Below are 23581 nucleotides of genomic sequence, written 5' to 3'. Positions count from 1 at the left end.
CTGAGCTTCTTAGCCAAAAAAAGGGCTTCTGAGTTTCTATTGAAAGGTCCAAAAGACAGAGAACAAGATGTCCTCCAACAAATAGAATCAAAAATTACAAGAGAGCTGCAACTCAATCCCTTCGCAAATCAGTCAATTGGATCGCCCTTGAATCCCATACACTAAAGCCAAAAGAGAAGAAAGAAAAACAACTCCATCCCACAAGAAGTTGGAAGGCGCATCTTCATCTTTAAAACTTCTAGTATTCCTTTCCATCCACAAAACCCAAACATGTACAAACCCACATATATAGACATAGACACACATACACATATATAGCATACACATAGTGAACCAGAACCAAGCACTTTGCCACAAAGGAATACACAAATAAAACAAAGGCCAAGATAAAGAAATGCACCAAGGTAAAGACATATACTCACTCGCCATGGACCAATATTAATACCAATAACACTGCTCTTATACATGTTGATCTCCAAACCCAAAATATTCTCAAAAATTTTCAACAAAACAAAGCCTACAATGCTAATACCTCTAATCAATCCTAAACCTTGAGCATGAGAATTCATTGTGCTTACCACATCAATCACCACACTAAACAAAAAAGGAGAAAGAGGGTCCCCCTGCCTGAGCTCCCCAAGAAACCCCAAGCCAATCCCTATAATATGATTTCTCAATACCCAATTTGAAAATAACGCCCCTCTACACCTCCTCTTATCCATTTCCTTCACACTGACTCAAAACCTTTCTTTGCTACCACCCTATCCAAAAAGCCCCAACAAACTCTATATTATGATTTCTCAAAATTCAGTTTGAGAATAACACCTCTCCTCTTAACATCCTCAGACGCCTCATTAGCAAGATTATTAAAATAGGGATCCTACATGATATCGCGGGATGGTTAGCAGGATCAGATGATTCAGATCTAGGATCATAAGATTCTACTAGCAATATAAAACAAATAAAAAAAATGCAATTTTTTATAGAAAAAAAAAATTTCATTAATAAGAGAAGAATTTACAAGAGGGAGAAGGAGACATCTCCCAAAGAAAATCTGGAACAAACCAGAAAAAAACAACTAAAAACTACAAAAAGAGAAAAAATCAACAAGCCAACACATTCAGCCAAGTGAAAGCCTTAATTTTTGGGGGAACCTTGGCCTTCCATATAATAGGATAGAACAGAAATGAAGAATTGAAATGGGTCAAGAAATAGAGATTGTGGGCATGTTATCAGTGCAGGTAAAGCCATGATTTTGGGTCAGCCAATGACTGTAATAGTACAATCCATCCTTTAAAACCACATAATTCTAAGTTTAACATGAAGGCTTTAAAGCTCAGGGATCTTTTAAAGTCTTATCCTTCGGAAGAGATTTTCAACCAGGGTAGGGCAATGGGGCTTCAGAAAAATCTCTTGAGCATGATTAAATGAAGGCCTAAGGCACGAAGGGATTCCAATAGGGTGGATATCACTTGTCGAGCGGGGCTTTCCCCACACCCCCCCCCGGGGGGGGTGTTAGTGTGTTGTGTGGTTGTTTAGGTTCAGGATCTTCCAAATGGTCCTTCTCCAGTGAGGGATAAAAAATCAAATGGTGTTTGTGCAACTTTGTCAAGTAAGCCGATTGAAGGAGCAAGGTATATTTTGCATGCTGATGAGGATAATAGAGGACTTCATCTGGAGGTTGCAGATCAGGCAGAATTTCAGGAAAAGCAGTTGTGGCAGACGGAGGCTAATATTGTTGATCAGGTAGATGGTCGAGCTGGGAATGTTTCTAATACTGAAAAGGTGGGGTCAAATGGGGTGGTGGAAGTTCTGGTAAGAAAAAGTCAGCAGCGTCCAGGATTATTCTGTCCAGACGCCAGGGCAGGAGGGCATGGAAAAAGGAAAACCTTCTGCTGTGTACAGTTCAGACAGGCAGGTAAGTTGCTGAAAAGAGTTAGCGATAGCAATTTTTACATTAAGGAGCATATGAATAGGTCAAAGTTAGATTCCATAAAGAAAATTAGCGATAAAAACTCTATAAAGAAGAAGAAGCAGAAGAAGAAATGATGCAATACATCAGATAAATGAAAGTGTGTCAGTCAGTTGTTTGTGAGGAAGGACTATTTTTAGATAAGTTTCATGATCAATGTGGGCATGTATCAGATTCTCCCGACTTATTGGTGATATTTCTCATGTACCTCTATCTCCACTGGACTGTCTAGAGAGGGTGTTCTGCATTCAAGGATGACACAACAGGTAGGAAAAATGATGCATGAGCAGACTGAAACTGGTATTTTGCCCACCCCTGGTTCTTGTGTGGGGATTCCAGTGTGAACAGGTAAGGGAAGATGGATGATTGCGCAGACTGAAGCTGGCATTTTGCCCCTTGTGCGGGGATTCTAATGAAAAAACTAAGAGGCTCAACAACCATTCAATGAAATGGGTTTGTGGTTGTCCAATACGGCAGGCAAAAAAGTGCATTTGAATGGCAATAAAAGTAGAGCAGAGTAAAGCTGGTATTGCCCACCCCTGGTTACTGTGCTGGTGATTCCAATGAGAAGGATTTTAGAGGCCTGACAGCTATTGGACAAAATGGGATTGGGGTTGTCCAACCCAGCAGGCAAAGAAGTGCCTTTGGATGATAGCAAAGTAAGGGAAAGAAGGGCAGCAGGAATTGGAAAATTTGCAGTGCTTTATTTATTATGACGGCAAGGGGATCAAAAGAGGATTTCTTTGATAGCTTCTGTTTTGTTTTTTCTTTCTTTGTTTTTCCCCCCATTTTGTTGTGGTTTGGTTTTCTAAATTTTCTTGTTGAGTATTTCTTGTCCCGTGTTGATTTCCCACTCTCTTAATAACTCTTGTTTTTAATCAATATATATGTGTACATATTATGAGCAAAAATGAAAATCTTTCATGGCGCTGCATGCTACCATTTTGTTTCTTGGTGATGAGGAGACAAATGAGAGATTTCAAGAGTTCTGTTATTTGCATATTTGTATTTCTTTTTCCACTTCCAACCCCTTCATCATGATCAAAATACTGCACATCAACTTTATTTATCCCACCCAAGCCATACAAACACACCAGCTTTCTTTTTAAGTCCAAATGCACCACTGAACAGAATTTTTTTCTCTTAAAACCTACATTGCAGACACAGGAACATTTTCACTCAGTTTATCATTCAACTTGACATTTTGTGATATAGTTCCATCTTGGGTTGAATTTTTAAGATTATTTTCACAATAACACCTTTGTTGGCTTATCAAGATAATGTTGTATCAATGCATCTTTCTTCTCTTGTCCCAACATTGTGTTCACAATATTCAATAAGGGTGCTTGACATATAAATAAAAAGTTCAAAAATGAAAGCATGCATACGGATGGAGGAAAATAGTGAATCAAACCCAAAAATTTGGAAGATGGGCATGAAAACTTTACATTCTCCAATTCATCGAAGTAGTTGAGCTTATTGCGAAGTGCTTCTGCAAACTCAATCAGTCTTTGCTTCTCTATTAACTGTAACAGGAAGAAGGAACTGAGACAACAAAGTCCAATGTTATCCAAATATCAAATGCTCCTCTCTCAAAGAAAACTAAAAGTTTATTGTGCAAGAAATTTTAACTTAACATTTAAAGCCGATGCTTATAGCATCCAATAGTCTAGGCAGTTGACAAATAAAAATCCTCAAAAAAGGAGACAAAACAGACCAGTCGGTCACATGCATCATGAAGAGTTTTCGTCTTAGTTGCTACTGCTTGATGCTGCAGCTGTAGGTCATTAAATAAGTCAAGAGTGACTTCCACCTGCATATAAATTAGTTCAGCTATATTGAAAAACATGAATCCTACATCAATTTCAACTTCAAATAAACAAAACATAAATGGAATAACTCGAACAGAGTACATAAACAAATTAGAGAAGAGGCATATTGAGAAAAATAACACAAACCCACCCACTGAAGTATATCATCGCATGTCTGTATGTGCTCCATTAAAGTGCTTACATAGTGCTGATACTTCTCTTCTGTCTATGGGAAGAGAAAAATCAGTTTCAAAAAGCCTGTACTCATAAACACTCAGATGATTGCATATGTAAAATTAAGAAATCAATACTAACCTCTGACTTCATGGCTGATTCAAGGTCTGAAAACCATTTGTAAAACTGCACCAAATAAAAGCTTCAATTTGAAATCTAACAGTGCTAAGTCCTTGCAAGCTATGAAATTAGATAAATAAACAAGAGAGAACTAAGGAAGCAAAAGCTACTCCTCTCTCAAATTTTCATCATACCAAAACCGTAAATTTTGTGACTGGACAATCATTCTAATGTATTTAAAAACAACTAGACAATAAAAATATATAGATAGTATTTCAAACTTCAAAACCAAGACACTGACAGTAGGGCAATAGCAAAATTATTTAAGAAGAAAAAAAAAGATGAAGTCGTATCATAAAATATAGAGAATGCCTTAGTCGTCTTTGATTGATCAGACTGCAAAATGCTAAGCCCCCATCTGTCATGATCTTGGGAAACATCCTCTATTAATTCATATTCTATCACATTTTTCATTGAACGCTGTCAAACCGTCTGAAGCTTACATGCCATAAACCAGCTCACAAGTCACATGATCTATGCCCCCAAACTCAATTAAGTTCTACATGCACTATGCTTTTACTCAGCGTTTTAAAAGGCGTTTGTGAGGCACGCCTCTTGATGCATTTTGAGCATAAAACGCCATAAGGCATAACTTGAAAGACGTAAATCCTCAAATGCATATGCCTCAAGAGAGAATGCGTACGCCTCAGGACAAAAGGCAAGCCTTTTATGCCTCAATTGGGAAGGCGTACGCCTTTTGGGAGCAGATTGATTTAAAATATAAAAAAAAGAAACTAAAAAACAGAACTGATAGGGCTTTGGCGAGCGTCAAACCCCCCCCCCTCTCTCAATGAAGTCTTCTTTCTTCCAAGCTTTCATCTCTCTCTCCGACGACTCCTCCAGCTTCTCGTCTCTCTCCGACGAGTTGACGACCCCTTCCAAGATCTCGTCTCTCTCCGATGACCCCTTAGGACCTCTCGTCTCTTTCCAAGCTTGTGTCTGGCTTTGAAAACTCCTCCAACTTCTCGTCTATCTCCGACAAGTCGACGACCCCTTCCGACCTCTCATCTGCCTCCGACATCTCGTCTCTCTCCAACGACCCATTCGGACCTCTCATCTCTCTCCAGCAACCCTCTACATCCTCTCATCTCTCTCTGTGACCCCCTACAGCCTCTCTGCTTCAAGGTCTCTTCTAAGTCTAAGGTCTCTCCTCAAACTAATTTGAGTATTCAACTCTCTCTCTAATGCTGTTCATCGTCAATTCCTAGGAGACTCTCTGCCGATGTCTTTAAAAATTATGTTTTTATTTTTTTTATCCATTATTCTAATTTTTTTCTCTTTTTTCTACTATATATAAATTTATTTTATTTATTATTTATTTAAAAAAATACATTCCCAAAATGCTTTCGCCTCAATGCGTTGAGCCTTACGCCTCGCCTTACACCTTCACCTTTTAAAACATTGCTTTTACTCAATAATCTATTCTATCATATAAAAGAAACTCCCATATGTAGATGCTTAAATGAAATACTAAAATATATTCTATTAAAAAATTTTCAATATAGCTTATTCTTAAGGTTTCTTTAGGAATTTGGCCAATATCTTCTCTTAACCACCCACTATAACTTCCCTAAACATGAATTGCCATGTGTCTTCTTAGTGAGGCAAAAAATGAAACAAAATATAACTTCTTTGACCACACATTATCATGTCTTGTGGCAATTTATTTTTGTTGAAATATTTAATAAAACGGAAGACCTAATCACATTGATAGGTCTCACCCTCTATTCAATACCTGATTGTGCATCTTTCGTTAAAAGATGACCCGTCTACATCTGTATATCCCTGAAGATAAGCATGAGCTCAATTCTCATATAAGAGCCCTCTCCTAGGTGCACCTTTAAGATATCTCAAGATGCAAATTACTACATTCCAATGACTTGTTCTCAGAGAATCAAGAAATTGACTCACAGCACTTGTTACCAAAAGATATATCCAGTCGAGCAACTAACATAACTCAACTTTCCAACAAATCTTCAATATCGTCCTGAGTCAAGCAGCAAATCACCCATATCTAGCGCAAACTTACTATTAGGATCTATGTGTGTATCAATGGGTTTGGATCCTAATAGCCTAGTCTCGTCCAAAAGATCAAGAACATACTTCTTCTGTGACAAAATAGTTTCCATACGAGATGGATATTTCTATACCCAAGAAGTACTTAATGGTCCCAAATCTTTGGTTTCAAACTGTCTATAGAAAATGTTTTAAGCCTGGATATCTTGATCATCATCACTGGTAATCACAATATCTTCCACAAACATGATAAGCAGAATCCTGTCAAATGGAGTATGACAATAAATTACAAGAGATCTACTGCACACTATGGGAGGCCAAACTAAATTATAACAGCACTAAACCGACCAAATCACGCTCTAGAAACTATTTTAAACAATATAATGACTTTGTGAGCCACCACACTAATTCTGACCTTCCACCAACAACAAACCCATATGGTTGCTTTATGTAGACCTCCTCCTAAAGATCACCATCTAGAAAGCATTCTTCACATCTAACCAATGTAAAGGCTACTGACAAGTGATGGCTAAGGAGATAAACAAAATTACGCAAGTTTGGCGACCGGAGAGAATGTATTTGAATAATCCACACCATACACCTGGGAATATCCCTTAGCAACAAGTGGGCCTTCAAATGAGCCACAAAACCATTTAGATTGACTTTCATATTGCACACCTAGATATAACCAACCACAAACTTATTAGGAGGAAGAGGTACCAATTCCCAAGCATCATTTTCATATAATGCACTCATCTCTTCAACCATTAGATTCCTCCATCCAAAGTGGGTTAGGGCGTCAAAAACAGATTTAGAAAAAGCAACAAAGGATATAGGAGGGTGATAAGAAGTTAGCAAACAAAGTTGGAGATGGGATGTTGTGTACATGCGTGTCTACCTTTCCAGACAACAATAGGAGAATCAATATCATGGGAAATAGGATCACCAGACAGGCAAACCATAGGCGTAGTAGTAAAAATTGGAGGCGATCTCCTCATTTGAGTTGCCGTTGTGAATACACATGCAAATTAGAATGAATAAGATGATGACAAGGACACAAACTACATGGGGACACAAGTGGATGAGTAGGAAGAAACAACAAACTAGAATTTAGAAGATTGGGTAGAGGATGAGGTTTGAAGCACTCAGGGACTAAGAATAGTATGGTGTAGACTTAGAGAAGGTAACATCAACAGAGACAAAAAACCAATGCAGACCAGGCCTATAACAACAACATCCCTTTTGAGCATAAGTAGGCTAGAAAGATAAATTTTATAGCCCAAGGATCCAACTTATCCACCTCAGGGGTTAGCTAATGAACAAAAAAACACAAATCCAAACATACAAGGAGATAAAGAGAATAGAAAAGCATTTGGAAAGAGAAAAGGATAGGAAATTTTACCACCAAGAACAAGGGTCTTGTTGACAAGATAGGAGGCAATAAGCACAACATTGCTCCAAGACACTTTAAAACATGCATTTGACAAAGGTATGAGGGAATTCAAGGATATGTCTATTTTTTCTCTCTACAACCCCATTTTGTCGAGGAGTGTGGGCACAAGATAACTAATGAACAACACTAAACTAAGTCACACAAGTAGCGGATTGGGTACTAAAGTACTCTTTAGCATTATCACCAAAGTGAGTCTTTATCTCAAAACAAAAAACACAAAAGATATGAAATAACTCAAAACAATCTTTTATTAAATAGAGCCAAGTCATCTTTGAATAATCATCAACAAAGGTTACCAATAAGCACCCATCATCCACTCCCCCTTGAACATAAGAAATTCTCGATCATTAAGTGTCATGCAACCAACTAGGAGTCATTACTCAACCATGGGAGAGGCTACAAAACCATGGGGAATCCACTCATCATCTATGGGATTGGCATTTGTAGGATCCATCGCTCCTCTACTGCGAGATCAACATCGCAAGAACACATGCATGAACACTTGAGCCCAACTCGAATTGTCGGCTTTGATACCATGCTGGCATATTGAATAAAACGGAGGACCTTATCACAATGAAAGGTCTCTCCCTCTATCTACAATATATGTCAAGGACATACCAATAACCATAATACCCTTACTCACACTTATTAACATAACATTAACACATACTAATAATGCAAAATTACCAAAATAACCATTAACAATTTCATTATAATTTACTGCATTGTTTAGGTGAGAAAAAAATTAAAAATATACACACAAAAAAAAAAAAAAAAAAGCATCCACACGACTACTATGAGATGACTACAATATGTACAGATGTAGAATCAAGCCCTCAATTTATCAATGCTAAGGATCATCCACCATTAAGAAGCAAGTGATGTTATAATACTAGAAAATTTCATTGGCTTTAGTAATACAAGCATCATGATTCAATGGGAAAGTCATCACCTATGAGATAGTGCTCATAGGTGCTACACATCTCAATTAAATTCGATTGTCAACATTCTTGATAGCATGATAAGTGATTCTATTATAATAGCTCTCAATTTTTAGCTTTTGTTGCATAAGCCAAAACTGCATCAAGTGTATTCTCTTCTACATCTACAAAGATGTGACAATGCCACAAATTCATACAAAATAAAGTAAAGGACTATTTTGTTGATCCTTACACCCCAAATTAATATGTTGGGCTAGGATAGGTCCTTTTTATTAGGAAAAAAAAAATAGAAAACAATAAGGACAAACATATGTTGAATTTACTTCCCTCGAGACCATCCAAAGGATGGCCAAAGGGATCAACTCTAGAACCATCTCTCTAACTATGTTGGCTTGAATAGCCTCCATGCCCACACTTTTTCCATGATAAAGCCTACTATCACACATTTATCATAGTAGAGAGTACAATGTAGTTTCCCAAAGATCTCTAGTCCATCGACAACTAATCAAAATATGATGCACTGACTCAACCTCCTTTTTGAACAGAAAACAACTATTTATCATTATGAACCCTTTTTCTGCAGGTTATCTTGTTTTGTATTATGCAAGTTATCTAGGATCTAAAACGACTCCAAGAAGCTTCCCAAGAAAACAAAAATTAAGCAACTTTAGTGGGATCATCTGTCTTCCAAATGGCTTTCCAAAGGAATGAGATTCTCACTTCCTTTGGGTTAGTCCTCATAGTAATACTTAAAAAAAGATTTGACATCAAGCAGCATTTATTGAAGATTTTTCATTTCACACAATCCTCCCTCCGTGGTATAACAAGAATCCCATAGAAGTTGAAAAATTTAGCAAAGCTTTCCGATTCACAACCTTAAGCTATTCCTAGAAACGGTACATCCAACACTAGCTCCACAGTTGAAGTGTTAAAACAAGAGCTCACCAAATCATCCTTGTCTCTAACTAGCAATAATAGATCTCAAAATTGGGCTTTTCAAAGGAAATGCTCCACACCTACTATTATGCCACTACAAGATGATACCCTCGTTGCCATCTTCAAATATAATCTGCTAGAAGAACTCCTCCCAACCTTTTTTTACGTATTTCCACACCCTTACTTTGTATAGTCCTCTTACATCCTTAGCAATCCACTCATTATGCTCCACTACATGCTTCATCACCAACATCTTCCTCCAAAGTTCTTCCTCCTCCCCCATGAACCTCCAAAGCCATTTTCCCAACAGTTATTTATTAGAACCAATTAAGTTTTTTAATCCCCAGCACATAAATGGTGAACCCCCCCCCCCCTCCCCCCAATGTTGTGCCTCAAAGAAATATCTTCTAGAGTCTTTTTGCCAACAAGCTCAAGATAGGAAAAAGGGACATTAAGTAAACTAGGGAGAAAAAAAAAACAAATAAATAGTGGGAAACATACTTGTATTGAGAGCAAGTTCCTCCTTTCGAAAGATAGCTCCTTTTCTAGCCTACTAATTTTTGTAACCTTTCTAAAACTGGTTTCCAAATTCCTTTGTCCTTAAATTTTGCTCAAAGTTGGACCACCAAGGATGGCAAGAGAACTCCCACCTTACACCACAAAACAGAAGCCAAAAGCTCCCCTACACCTCCTCCAATAGGAATAAAGCTCAGTTTTGCCCAAATTGACCCCACATCTAGGGTTGCAAACAAACCAAACTGCTCACAAGCAACTCGAGAGCTCAGATCGATAAGGGCTCGTTCAGGCTCGCTTATAATGAGCGAGTTCTAAGTCCAATTTTTATGCTCATTTTGTAAACGAGCTAAGTGTGAGCACAACCAGGCTCGATTCGTTTTAAATTATGAGCGACACAATAGTTAACTCGAATGGGCTCATAAAGGAGCTCTGTAATGAGCTTGTTAATAGACTCGTTAAGTTGGTCCAATCCCAAGAGCCCAATGCTAGCCCAATCGCACAATGAGAAATGTACAAATTTTGGCCCATATAAATTGGTGGATGAAGCTATTATTATTAGGTAATTTATGAAATTTCAATTTGAACTTGAGCCCGAGCTCAAACCTGAGCCTGCAAATGAGTTGAAAAAGAGCTTGAGCCCAACTTTTTGAGCTCGAACCGAGCTGAGCCCGAGCCCGAGCCGAACCTGAGCACGCCAAAGCTCAGCTCGACTCAACTTGTTTGCAACCCTATCAGAAATTGCTCTAAAACATAATTAAACACACCTTAAATTCAACACAAACTAAATTTTGCTCCAAAAAAAATAGTGTCATCCACAAACAAGAGGTTTGGTTTGACCAAAAATCTAGTAATAAACCCATGGTCCATCACCTAATAAGAGTTTTGTCAAGGATTTTCATTACCAGCATGAAAAGAATTAAGGAAAGAGAATCCCCTATTTTAGGCCCATAGAAGAGCAAAAAAACCCTAAAGGCACCCCATAAATAAGAAAGGAGTAGGTGGGAGAAGAAATGAACTTCCAGAGCCTCCCCCCCCCCCCGGCCCCGCCCCGCCCCGCCCCAACAACAACAACAATAACAAGTCTTAAGTCCCACTAGGTGGGGTCAACTACATTTATCATTTTCCACCAATTCACCCAATCGAGAGGATTTTCCACCTCTAACTTAAAAGTTATTAAATTCTTCCTCACTACCTCATTCTAGTTTATTTTAGGTCTACCTCAACCCCTTTTAATACTAAAAACAATTACTAACTCACTCTTCCTTACAAATGCGCTACTAGGCCTGCATTTCAAAAGCCCAAACCATCTAAGTCATCCCTCCCCTATCTTGTCATCAATCAATGCTATGCCAAGTTTATTGTGTATATGTTTATTACTTAATTTATCTTTTAATATTATACCTCTCATCCACCTTAACATTTGCTTTTCAGCAACTTTTACTTTTTGCACATGTTGTTTCTTAGTTATCCAACATTCTGATCCATAAAGCATAGCGAGCCTTATAGTCTTCTTATGGAACTTTTCTTTTAATTTTATGGGTATTCTACGACCACATAACACGCCAAACGCACCCCTCCATTTAATTCAACATGCTTTAACTCTATGTCTTACATCCTCTTCAATTCCCCCTTCCACTTGCAAAGTAGATCCAAGATATCAAAATCAACTAGTGCTATTAATTTCTTGATTATCAAGTTTAATCTTCTTTCCAATACTCCCCCTTACATTACTGAATTATATTTCATATATTTTGTCTTATTCCTACTCATCCTAAAACCTTTAAACTCTAAAATGGCTGTCACTAGTTCTAACTTAGATTCTACATCACTCCTACTTTCATTAATCAAGACACTATCATGTGCAAACAACATACACCAAAGGATCACGTTTTGGATATTCCTAATGAGTTCATCAATCACTAAAGCAAAAAAATAAAGACTCAAAGTAGAACTTTGATTTACACTTATTGTGATTGAAAATTCTCTAGATTCCCTTCCTACAGTCCTAACACTAGTTGTTACTCTATTATACATATCCTTAATGGCCTCAGTATATCTATTGTAGACTCCCTACTTTTCTAAAACCCACCAAAGAACTTCCCTCAATACTCTATCATAGGCTTTCTCTACGTCAATAAAAATCATATGCAAGCTCCCCTCCTTTTCCCTAAAATTTTCTATTAATCTTCTTAAAAGATAAATAGGTCTGTAGCCGATCTCCCAAGCATAAAATCACATTGATTCTCTAAAACTCTTGTTTTTAGTCTTATTCTTCATTCAATTACCCATTTCCCATGGTTTCACTATAGGCCTCATAATTACATGATGGTTATTATAATTTTGAATATCGCCTTAGGTTTTGTATAAAAGTATTAATGTACTTCTCCTCCATTCCTCCAAATAAGCAAATCTGATCATTTGCTTTCTCCATATCCAATTCGTAAATGACCTTGCTTCCTTCTTCCAATTTGTTATCCACTATTTCGTTTGCAATTAATAATGCATCAAAAATCTCAAGCCCCTCCCCAAAAGGATTCTCATGAGGTGCCACCACCTTTCCATACTTCCTTTAATCTTCTAGTCAAGACTCGTTGAATTCCTTATAAATCTAACACACAAAGCTAATTGGCTAAAAATCCTTCTAGGTTTGTGACTCATAATTTCTTTTGTATCAAAACCACAAAGTATAGTTTAAACAGTTCACAAAAAATGTCCCCTTTCATAATATTCAACAACCATTAAGAATATCATTCTTTATAACCACTAGGAAAACTATGGTGATCCCATCAACATCCAGCACCATGCCCCCAATACAATCTCTAAGGACCACCACAACCTTATCTTATTCAAGAGGCATTCTAGCCACTTAGCCTTCTCAAGTTCTTGTCCCATATTTTCTAAAATTCCATACATTCTTAGGGAGGCTTTTGGTCAATAGATCCAAGTAAATATAGGTGTTCCAATCTGCATGAACTAGGATAAGTCCTTATCCTTCATTGTCCTTATCCTTCATTTTCCTACATCCTTCCAAACAACAATTTGCAAACCATCAACTCTAGCAAAATCATGCTCCCACAGAAAGAAACAGTTCCAATGAAAAAGTGAATAAAGAAGGAAGCAATCCCCCACATACCATAGATGCTACTACTAGGATAAGTCCTGGTCCTTCATTTTCCTACATACTTCCAAACAACAATCTGTGTACCATCAACTCCAGTCAAATCATACCCCCACAGCAAGAAACAGTTCCAACGAAAAATGAATAAAGAAGGAAGCAATCCCCAACATACGAGAGATGCCATTACACAGTTGAAGCATGTTCCTATCATGCCTAGAAGATAAGGAATATTGGTCACACAAAAGAGTAGAGTGTTTCACAATAAGAAAGAGTGGCGAATGTATTACAGTATTTTGCACATGCATGTGCAATATAACTCAATTACACATAGATTGGCAATCAAAACATGCTAAAGTTCCAAGCACATAACATTTTTCTCTTGAAACATCATTAGAAGATAAATGAAGAACAAATTTGTGGTAAAGTAACCTTATATACATGAAAAATAAATAAATTGGACTCCAGTTCACACAAATTTGCAGCTGTAATCTAGGGAAACAACGTAAATATTAAAAATGATCAGATTGTAGCTGACCAATACAGTAGGACACCTGATTTGTGTTCACCAAAACCGGCTGTGATTCTTCCCAAGCATTGCCCTTGACTGAAACAGATAATGCATGACTATCCTGGCCTGAGATAGACTCCTGAGACTACAACAGCTCAACCCAATTAATATAAGATGACATGGCTCCACTAGAGCTCATTAAACTTATTAAGAAGGTCCACAGGAGGAGCTCTTACCAAATTGGGCGGAAATGGTCGCTCAGCAACCGCATGAGACAACGCCGCTATTGCTGCTTGTTGTTGCTCCGTTAATGGAGTATTCTGTGGACAAAACAGCCAAGCCGTAAGTAACAAAGCAAATCCAATTCCTCCCCCGAATTCAACCACCGGATCCGAGAGATTTAGGGTTCGCGGAACGAACTTGAAGCGTAGGAGTGAGAATAAGAGCGAGAATGAGCATATAAGAAACCTGTTCCCAAGTAGAAGCGAAGTTGTAGCCTTTCGAAATGGCTCCCGATTTCGGGAGAGTCGCACAGCCTGCTTTGGCCGCCATGGTAGAACCCTGATGGAGAAAGCTCCTGCTCAGTCTCCACCTTTTGTTGCTAGTCAGCTACTGCAAGATCACAGACTAGGGGACGTTGAAGGCGAGTAAATCGCGCCATTTGGGAATCAGAACGCTCAAAATGCAGGAGGGGTCGAGGGATGGATCTTGCAAAGGCTTGGCGATAACGTGCACCGGGCCGTAAATTGCCCCCGGGTCCTGGTTGCTCAGCGTTGGGTGATAATATGGGGCGACGCTGCATCAAACTATTTATCTTCTACAAATCAAGACCGTGAACGTCGTAGATCTTACCAGAGTCAGAAACATTAGCAGATGAATGGTTTTGGGAAATCGGAACGTTCAAAATGCGGGACGGATTGACGGATGGATCTTGCAAAGGCTTGACGATAACGGGCACCGGGCCGTTAATTGCCTCCGGGTCCTGGTTGCCCAGCGTTGGGTGATAATATGGGGCGACGCTACATGAAACTATTTATCTTCTACAAATCAAGACCGTGAATGCCGTAGATCTTACCAGAGTCAGAAACATTAGCAGATTAATAGTTTGGATCAATCGGTGTTGTCAACTGTCCTAGAAACGGCTTAACCGGACTCCGTGACTGGCTGACTGCTGACCATCGGTTACCGGTTGCCCAAAGATGAAGCAACATGTCTCTTCATAAATTACTGTGGTGCACGTGCAATGACGTGGTGTCACATTTCTTTTTTATTATTTTAAAATTAGTTGAAACGGACTAAAAATTTGAGCCTCTTGGACAATGGATTGAAGTCAAATGACAAGAACTTTCGTAACAAGATTTGTTCTGAATGGTCCATAAACGGGATCTTGCTTTCAAATTAGGATTCAAATGAATGTTCCAAACATGGACCTCAAAATTTCATTGATTTTATGCACCACACCTATTAGGGAGGCCTGATAAAAATTAGGTGTCTATATGGAACTTCTCATTACTAGTGAATTTTATTAATGACATAACCCCTAATTATGAAGAAATTGTAGAACTTTGATGAGCATTCTAAGCTTGACCTACCTTTAAGTTACAAATTCGGTGAATGGGTTGGTGGGTCATATTTAAGTTAGATCATAAAATAGGTAGTGTGAGGAATGGTGTATTCCCAAGAGAAGGGGTGAATCAAGTATTTAAAAATATCAAGGTCAAGTATGTCCTATTTTTAAAATTCACAATCAGTATTACTCAAACCAAGGATTTTTCAATGCAATCTCAAATTCCTAAAATATTTAAGCATTCAAATATTTAAAACAAATATAACAATCACAACGATTAAATATGAGCATGTAAATAATGAAAGCAAACACAAGATTTTTTATGAGGTTCGGTTGTACCCGCTTACATCCTCGCCTCAAATCAACCCACTTGAGGATTTCACTACCCTGCTCACTTAATCGGGCAGAGCAAGTTCCTTACAAGGTAGAGTCCCCCTAACTCCCCTAACTGGGTTGAGTCAGACCGTTACAACCGTTCCTTATAAGATGGAACACCTCCTCCTCGGGTGATACCCCACGCTTCTAATACGGTTTACTACCCAAACCGCAAGGAAACAAAAGATATGAAATAAATTTTTCGTACAAGAGAAAATGCTTCTTCAATAAGCAGAGATGTACAATATGAAATCCAATATGCACTCTCAAATGATATGTAAGATGGAGCTCAGTAGAGTTAGGGTTTTTCTCTCAAAATATTTTTTGAGTAAAGACTGAGAGTTTGGAAATTGTTTTTCCTTCAAGATTGACCTTTGATAAAATCAAAATACAAGAGACTTTTCAAGTAAAGAATATATGAATGAATATATTGCTTAAAGATCTCTTGATTTACTTAAAGATTTTCTCCATGAACAATTTTCAATGATGAAGCGTATAGGAGATTTTGACCTTTGAGATTAACACAAAATAGAATAAAAGACTTTCAAACTAGATATTTGAACTTGAATATAAGCTCAAGCATTTTCCAAGAAACTCTTACAAATTTCTCTAAAAGATTTTTCAAAACAAAGTGTATAGGAGAAATATGATCTTTGAAGTCTTAAGAACAAGAAACTTCTTAAGCAAGTATGTATAAATTATATATGCTTAAAGCTTACTTGTTATATAACCCAAGATTTTCGCCTAAAAGATTTTTCAAAAGAAAGATGTAGGAGAAATATGAATATGCTCTCAAAATATTTTTTGCAATGAAGAGTGTGAGAGTAAGTGATCTTTGAGTTTAAGTTGTGTATAAAAAGAATGCTCAAAGATTTCAAATGAATGATTTCACCACAAAAAAGTTTTTCAAAAGAAAGTGTGGGAGAAACTCGAATATATGTTTTTCAAAAATATTTTTGCAAATTGAAAATCAAGGTGTAGTCCCAAGAGGGGATGAATTGGATTGATAAAATTCTTTTAAGTCTTTTTAACAAATTCACAATCTTATGTATATTTAGCAAACACACAAGAATGTTTTTAAATCAACCACAATCCAAACACAATCCAAATACCTTTAATAAAAGCAATCAACCAATCAACTCACCATTTAAACACACAACACTTAACCAATTTGAAGAGTTGCAACAATTTCTTATTTCAGTGTTTGCAAAATTTCAGTTTATAGCCCTATTTGAATGATTTTTTATGCGCTTCTTTTAATCAAGATTTCCGTAAGTGATTAATCAATGTACTCCCTTTAAGGTTTCCGCAAAAGATTAATCAATGTACTTTCTTAAATTAAAAGGTCTTCTCAATCTCAATTTCAGTTACCTGCACTTAAACACAATTTATAGATACTGAAAATTTAAACAGAAAAGGGTAGAGAGTGAGATCGAGATTTTTTACGAGGTTTGACTTATCCCCAGCCTACATCCTCGCCTTAGGCAAGACCACCTATGGATTCCATTAACACGTTCCTTTGCGGGCGAAACAAACCTTTTACAACCCTCCTTTAGGGTGGAGCCCCCTCTCCAAGTGATACCCCACACTCGGTTACAACGATCCAATGACCTGAATCGTCAAAGAAACAAAAAACAAGAAAGAATTTCTTTTGTACAAAGAATGCTCTTAGATAAAGCTGATTAGTACAATTGAAAGCACTAATATACTTCAAAACTAATATCAAAAGAAATTTAATTGAAACTCAAGAACTAATTCACTGGAATACTTCTTTGATAAGAATCGGCAATTTAGAAGTTTGAACTTAGAGAAGATTGATTTGAGACTCAAAAATTCTCAACAATTCTTAGTATCAAAGAGTGAGCAAAAGAGTTTTGAAAGAGCAAGAGTAATTTTAGCTTGAGAGCATATTTTCAATGCTTGGTGTGAATTTGATTATAGAAAACATGTATATATAAGCTAAAAAAAGGCTAAATTCGTGTTACCCAAGTTACTTGGAGTGTTTCCCAAGTTTTTACGAAATTTGGGGTACAAGAAACATAAATTTGATTTTAAAACTTTTAAAAAATATAGTCATTAATAGTATTCAGATGCCTGAGGTCTTAGGGTCAATTGGTTAAGGTTTCAAAAAATAATGTATTTTCAGTTATAAAATAGGGTTGGGCGCTTGAGATTACCAGGGTCAGTCGCTTGAACCTACACTGCCTCTTTAGAATTAATTCAGGAAAATCTTCAAATGCCTGAGGTTATTCTTTACTCACTTGAACATATATAAATTCTCAAAAACTCGCAGTCATCTTGCTTTGTTACTTTAAAAGAACATTTTCCGAGATTTTTAAAATAAGGTTTCTAAGTCCATGACAACCCCTAATGAGTTTCAAAACATTTCAACATGATATTTAGTATGCAGTACTTACATAGGCTATCCTAAAGCCTTAAACACTCTAAGCTTGAAGTCTTTATATGTGTCTTGTCTTTGAATCCTCTTTGACTTGAGCTTGAGTCATCTTTAGGTTTCCACATGCTTTGATCATTTTGGTCCTCTTGAGCTTTCTTTTGATCACTTTGAAGATGGAGTGTGGCTTTATGAAACTTGTGATCTTGAACATGCATTTCTTTTGATCCTCTGAATTTTTTCATTCAAGCTTTCATGAAATATCATCACTTAAACACAACATGTTAAATCAACCTTTATTTGTTATTATCAAAATGAGATTCGAAAGCCATGTTAGGCCAACAATCTCCCCCTTTTGATGATGACAAATAAGGAGCAAAGATGAGAGAACCATGATAAGGCTCCCCCTTACAATAAGCATGTCTTTTTAACAAATATGAAAAATGATGATTTCAAATATGAGTAAGTTCAAAAAAATAAGTCACAAGCAAGTATATTGCATTATAGCTCATGTCAACATATATGCTTATAGTCTTATTCTTCTTATGTTCTCATGTTCACTTTTGCATTTACTCCCCCATGCTATATGCCAAGATTTATATGTTTTGCATATTTTCTATGTTCTCTTATTTCAAGGTTGCTCTCTAAGATACTTATGTTTGCTTCTCATGTTTGCTCACTGTCTCTCCCCCTTTGACATCAATCAAAAAGAAATGGGGGGCATAGGCACAAAGAGTCTTAGCATATTAAGAGCATAGTCATATTACACAAGGCCATAAGTAATAGAGTTTACAAGTCAAACTAAAAACAAACATAAGACAAAGCCAATACATAGAGAGTTCTTAATACAACACAAAATGACAAATAATTCAGTTATCATCAACATCATCATCATCATCATCTTTAGCTTCCTCTTCATCACCTTCCTCACTTCCTTCCTCATATTCTTCATCGGATGAAGCATCACTTCTAGGAGTAGAACTAGTATCTATAGGATCAACACCACAAGATGAGTTAGCCTGATATTGCTCGATACAAGTGAGGCACTGATCAAGTGAGGAAACATTCTCCTAAAGGGTTTGAAGTCCTGATCGCATATCTCTTCTGAAAGTAAAGAATTCATGATGGAAAGGAAAAAACCAAGAGGGAGTGTCAATTGGTGGTCCTTGGTCTTGTGTTGGAGGAGGAGGAGGAAGAGGAGGAGGTACAACTACTGGCCTCTAAGGTCATCCTCCTTTCAATAACCAACCTTGATCGTGCCTTTCATAGCCCATTTTCTTGAGGGTTGTGGAGGTGAAAAGGTTATATCAAGTACGTTTGATGAACAACTCTATAGTGGTAGTGACATTGAGTTGAGCAAAGATAAGGTTCAATGCACCTCCATATGGAAGAGTTACTTTGGTAGCTTCCAATTTGACCCACATCCATTTCAAAATGAGGCTAGAAAGATCAAGTTTCTTCCCCTTTAGTAAACACCATAAAACAAATCAATTGACAGAGGAAAGATGATCATATGAGCCAGCCTTAGGTAGGATATTGTTGGAGATGATTTTATGAAGTATTTGGGTCTGAAGACTCAGTTGTTTATACATAGGTGGATGGAAAAAATAAATGGGTTCATTGACCATAATTAGAGGCAAAAATTCTTCGGGTGTGGAGCTTTGCTCTAGAATCCAAGTTTGAGCAAAGGCTAGACAATCAAATTCACCCGGGGTGATATGCAAAATGGGAGCTAAGATTTGTGGAGTCAAAACAATTTTCTTTCCTCTAACCTCAGTGGTTAGAACATTTTCACCATGAATCATGTTGGCATAAATTTTTTTGACTAAGTTGGGATACATTCCTATGGCTTGATAAATGACAATTTTTTTCCAACCGATATTCCTAAACATAGGCAGGATTTCAGGAAATTCATAATTGAAGAAGGTGGTGTCGATCACCTTACCAAAAATCGGGTCCATAGAATGGAGATTAGAATGATAATGAAGCTTAGATTGAGGGGTGACAAGCCATTGCTTGATGTTGTTATTGTCCCTTCCGGAAGAAGATCCTCGGTTTGTTGTTGTCTTGGTGAGAGGCATCTTGGATTTTTGAAGGATGGAAGAATTTAGCCAAGAGGAACCCTAGAATCCGAGGGAAGGATTTTGGAGCTTTGATTTGATGGATTTTGAGTGAGGAATCAAGGAAGACCAAGAGTTGGAACTTCGGGTGAGTGATGGAGCTGGGTTCAGTAGTCTGGAGTTAGGGTTTTTGCACTTAAAATATATAGATCTCGCGAGTTCAGGCGCCTAAAGTTTAAGCTCAGTCGCCTGAGGATTTTCTAAAATCAAATTTCAGTAGGTAGTAGCACTTCAGTCGCCTGAGGTCTAATGGCTCGGGACCTTGAACCTCAAAAATACCCTGTGTAGGCACCTGAACTTCCAAGCTCTGTCGCCTAAAGTCCTTAATTTTTTAAATTTCTCTTTATACTTACTGTGAAACCTTCCTAAATCACTTCCCTACTATGTAACAACCCAAGTTCTCTTCTAATGTATATAAATCTTTCTTCAGGAAGAGGTTTTGTGAAGCGCCATTGGTCATTTGTATTTATAAATTCAAGTAATATATCTTCTTTTTGAACATAATCTCTTATAAAGTGGTGTCTTATCTCACTGTGTTTTGTTCTTGAGTATGATATTGGATTTTTAGAGATGTTTATTGTACTTGTGTTATCACACTTAATTGGTATGATGGAATATTCTAGATTATAGTCATTTAATTGTTGTTTCATGTACAAGGTTTGTGCACAACAACTTCCAACTACTACATACTCAGCTTCAGTTGCGGATAAAGCTATGGAGTTTTGTTTCTTAAAAACCAAGATACTAGGGATTGTCCAAGAAAATGACAAGTCCCACTTGTACTTTTTCTATCAATCTTACACCCTGCATAATCGACATCCGAATAACTAATCATTTCAAATCGGGTGTCCTTAGGATACCAAAGTCCTAGTCTTCTATGCTAAAGCCAACTAACTTTATTCATGGCAGCCAAGCATGTTACATCTTGAGATATTAAGTTTTCAAGGTTTATACAATATACATTATTTACTCTATAAGTTGTGAATAGAATTTCATGTTTTCTTGGATTTTTAACTATTCACTTATCTTGTTTGAAGATTATGTCAAGCCCTTTGTCACTAAGTTGACTCATACTTAAAAGATTATGCTTTAATCCATCAACTAACAAAACATCATCAATTGTAAGTGAGGGTTCTTTATCAATTTTACCAATTCCAACGATTTTACCTTTGGTGTTGTCACCGAAGGTTACACACCCTCCATCTTTTTTAACTAAGGTGGTGAACTTTGTTCTATATCCAGTCATATGTCTTGAACACCGGCTGTCCAAGTACCATTTTTCCTTTAATGGAGTAGTCCTAAAGCATACCTACAAGGAAGGATTCACGATGTCACTTTTGGAACCCAAACCTTTTTAATTCTTTTTAAGTCAAATCTAGTTTTAGTGTTTACTTTCCATTCATTCTTGATTTTAACATACTTCTTTTTAAGTGGACAATTAAACTTTATGTGTCCCTTCTTTCTACACAAGTAGCAAGTAATGTTTTCATATATATTTGTAGAGGATGTACTTGCATAGTATTTTGCTTCTTTTACAAAGTATCCTATAAAAAAGTTCTTCTTCCTTTTGTTTTCAATTCCATTGTAGCCAATTCCTTATTTGTTACTTATCATCCTTTGTTGTCCAACCATCATTTCCAAATTTTCTTTTCCTCTAGTAAAATTATAAATGATCTTATCTTTATCTTCAATTTTACTTTAAGTTCACTTATTTCTAGGTCTTTCTTGCTTTCACCATTTACTTGTAGTTTTATTAACTTATGAGACATGTTGTTAATTTTCTTTATTACATCTTCAATATGTGAAATCTTTTCTTTTTCAGTTGATTTAGAACTTTCTTATTGATTCTTAAGATTTTCATTTTGTTCTTTCAAGGCTATGTTCCTTTTAGACACTTTGATGAACCTATTATGTAAGGTGAATAATTCAGCTTGGATTTTCTTGTATGAAGGCATACAATCACATGAATCATTACTAGACTCTTCACTAGATTCTTCCGATGAACTACAATAAGAGTTTACCTCATGTTAGCTTTACTGTAATCCCAAGAGGGGGGCGTGAATTGGTATTTTAAAAATATCTCACCTAGGTCAATTATCTAGCGGCAATATTGCACAGCCCTAGGGTTAATCTAGTGCAGATATAAAATAAACCAATATATTCAATTGAAACTAAATTACACAAGTAAACTAATTACGCATGCACAGAAAAGCAAGTAAAGAGAGATAACACCAGATATGTTATCGAGGTTCGATAAATGTGTCTACGTCCCTGCCTTGGCTCACAAGTACAAGGATTCCACTAAGGCTTACTTCACGGGTGGAGCAGCACCGAAATACAAATAGGTCAAATTAACACAGGGCTGACCTCAACCTTTACAACCAATCCTTCCGGGTTGGATTAATGCCCCCTCAGGCCACGCCTGAAATATAACAAGTAATCAATACAAGATGTGTACAAAACATATGCTTCTCCAATAAGCAGATTTGTACCATCAATCAATGCACATCAATATTATAAGAACTATAAGCTCAGTGCTATACGTGTGCAATCAACACTCAATAAAAAGTCTATATTCAATCAATCATAGGAGTGTATTAACAAGCTAATCTTTGAAACAATGTATAGATGTAAATCTCAATAACAATTTAGGGTTTCAAAGTTTTTCACCAAGAGTAATCAAAAGATCTTTAAAAAATATTTTTTCAATATTCAAGCACAAGAGATATTCGAAAAATAAGTTTGTGAACATATTTTCGCACACTCAAAAGTACAAGCTAAGGTGTCTTGCAATTCGAATGCCAAGACCCACAGGCTTTAAGGTTTCCTACACAATAGATTCATTAGATTAAATTGGGGGAAAACCTATGCTCAACTCTCAATCCAAAAATCAAACAAATAATGAGCACAATGAGATTCTAGCAAATTGGAATAAAGTATAATCACTCAAGGTACTCTCACAAGGCTTGATTTAGCAAAAGAATAGCAGTATGTGAGGGTATAGGCTTTTTGAGCTTCAAAAAATTTTAAAGAGTTTCAATGCTAATCACAATGCTAATCTTGTCTTAATTGTGCAAATGAACTCATATTTGTAGACCTGGCCAAAATTATAACTGTTGGGGACACTAAGGGAATTATTAAAATTATTTTAATTGAGTTCTAAAAACTTAACCCTATTTAACCCCAGTTAACATCGGTAAAAATTAGGCCAACCCGAGAGTTTCTGTCGGCCATATTTTAAGTTCGGTTGACCCAATTTGCCAAGTTTGGTCGACCAAGGCACTTTTGAACTACAGATATAGTTGACTGAATTAAGACGATTATGAAAGCGTTCAAGGTTCGGTCGACTATATTTAAGTTCGATCTACTGAACACATAGTTTGGTCAACCCAATAAAAATGAACTAGAGATTCAGTCGTCTGAATGGTTGAGGTGTCAGACACGAGTCTGTTCGGTTGACTGAGGAAGATATGTTCAAAACCGTTCGGTCGGCTGAACC

General features: G+C 36.8%; 1 protein-coding gene across 2 annotated transcripts in view; it reads right to left on the bottom strand.

Annotated features, from left to right (window-relative positions):
- The window catches only part of LOC131153517 (conserved oligomeric Golgi complex subunit 3), a 60942-nt gene extending 46184 nt beyond the window's left edge, over positions 1 to 14758 (bottom strand). Inside the window, exons 1-7 of one of the 2 annotated variants that reach the window (XM_058105865.1) lie at positions 14094 to 14758; positions 13862 to 13945; positions 13669 to 13770; positions 4099 to 4143; positions 3935 to 4009; positions 3690 to 3785; positions 3421 to 3498 (exon numbers count right to left, since the gene is read on the bottom strand). In XM_058105865.1, coding sequence (XP_057961848.1) covers positions 3421 to 3498; positions 3690 to 3785; positions 3935 to 4009; positions 4099 to 4143; positions 13669 to 13770; positions 13862 to 13945; positions 14094 to 14177 — 564 coding nt within the window. In that variant the 5' untranslated portion in view covers positions 14178 to 14758. The remainder of the gene's footprint in view (positions 1 to 3420; positions 3499 to 3689; positions 3786 to 3934; positions 4010 to 4098; positions 4144 to 13668; positions 13771 to 13861; positions 13946 to 14093) is intronic. The other variant, XM_058105864.1, reaches the window with a different exon arrangement.
- Between the last annotated feature and the right edge of the window lie 8823 nt (positions 14759 to 23581).

Source organism: Malania oleifera, chromosome 4 (genome assembly GCF_029873635.1).
Source record: "Malania oleifera isolate guangnan ecotype guangnan chromosome 4, ASM2987363v1, whole genome shotgun sequence".
NCBI classification, from domain to species: domain Eukaryota; kingdom Viridiplantae; phylum Streptophyta; class Magnoliopsida; order Santalales; family Ximeniaceae; genus Malania; species Malania oleifera.
Note: the sequence above shows the minus strand (reverse complement) of the source record. Positions and strands in the feature narration are given on the sequence as shown.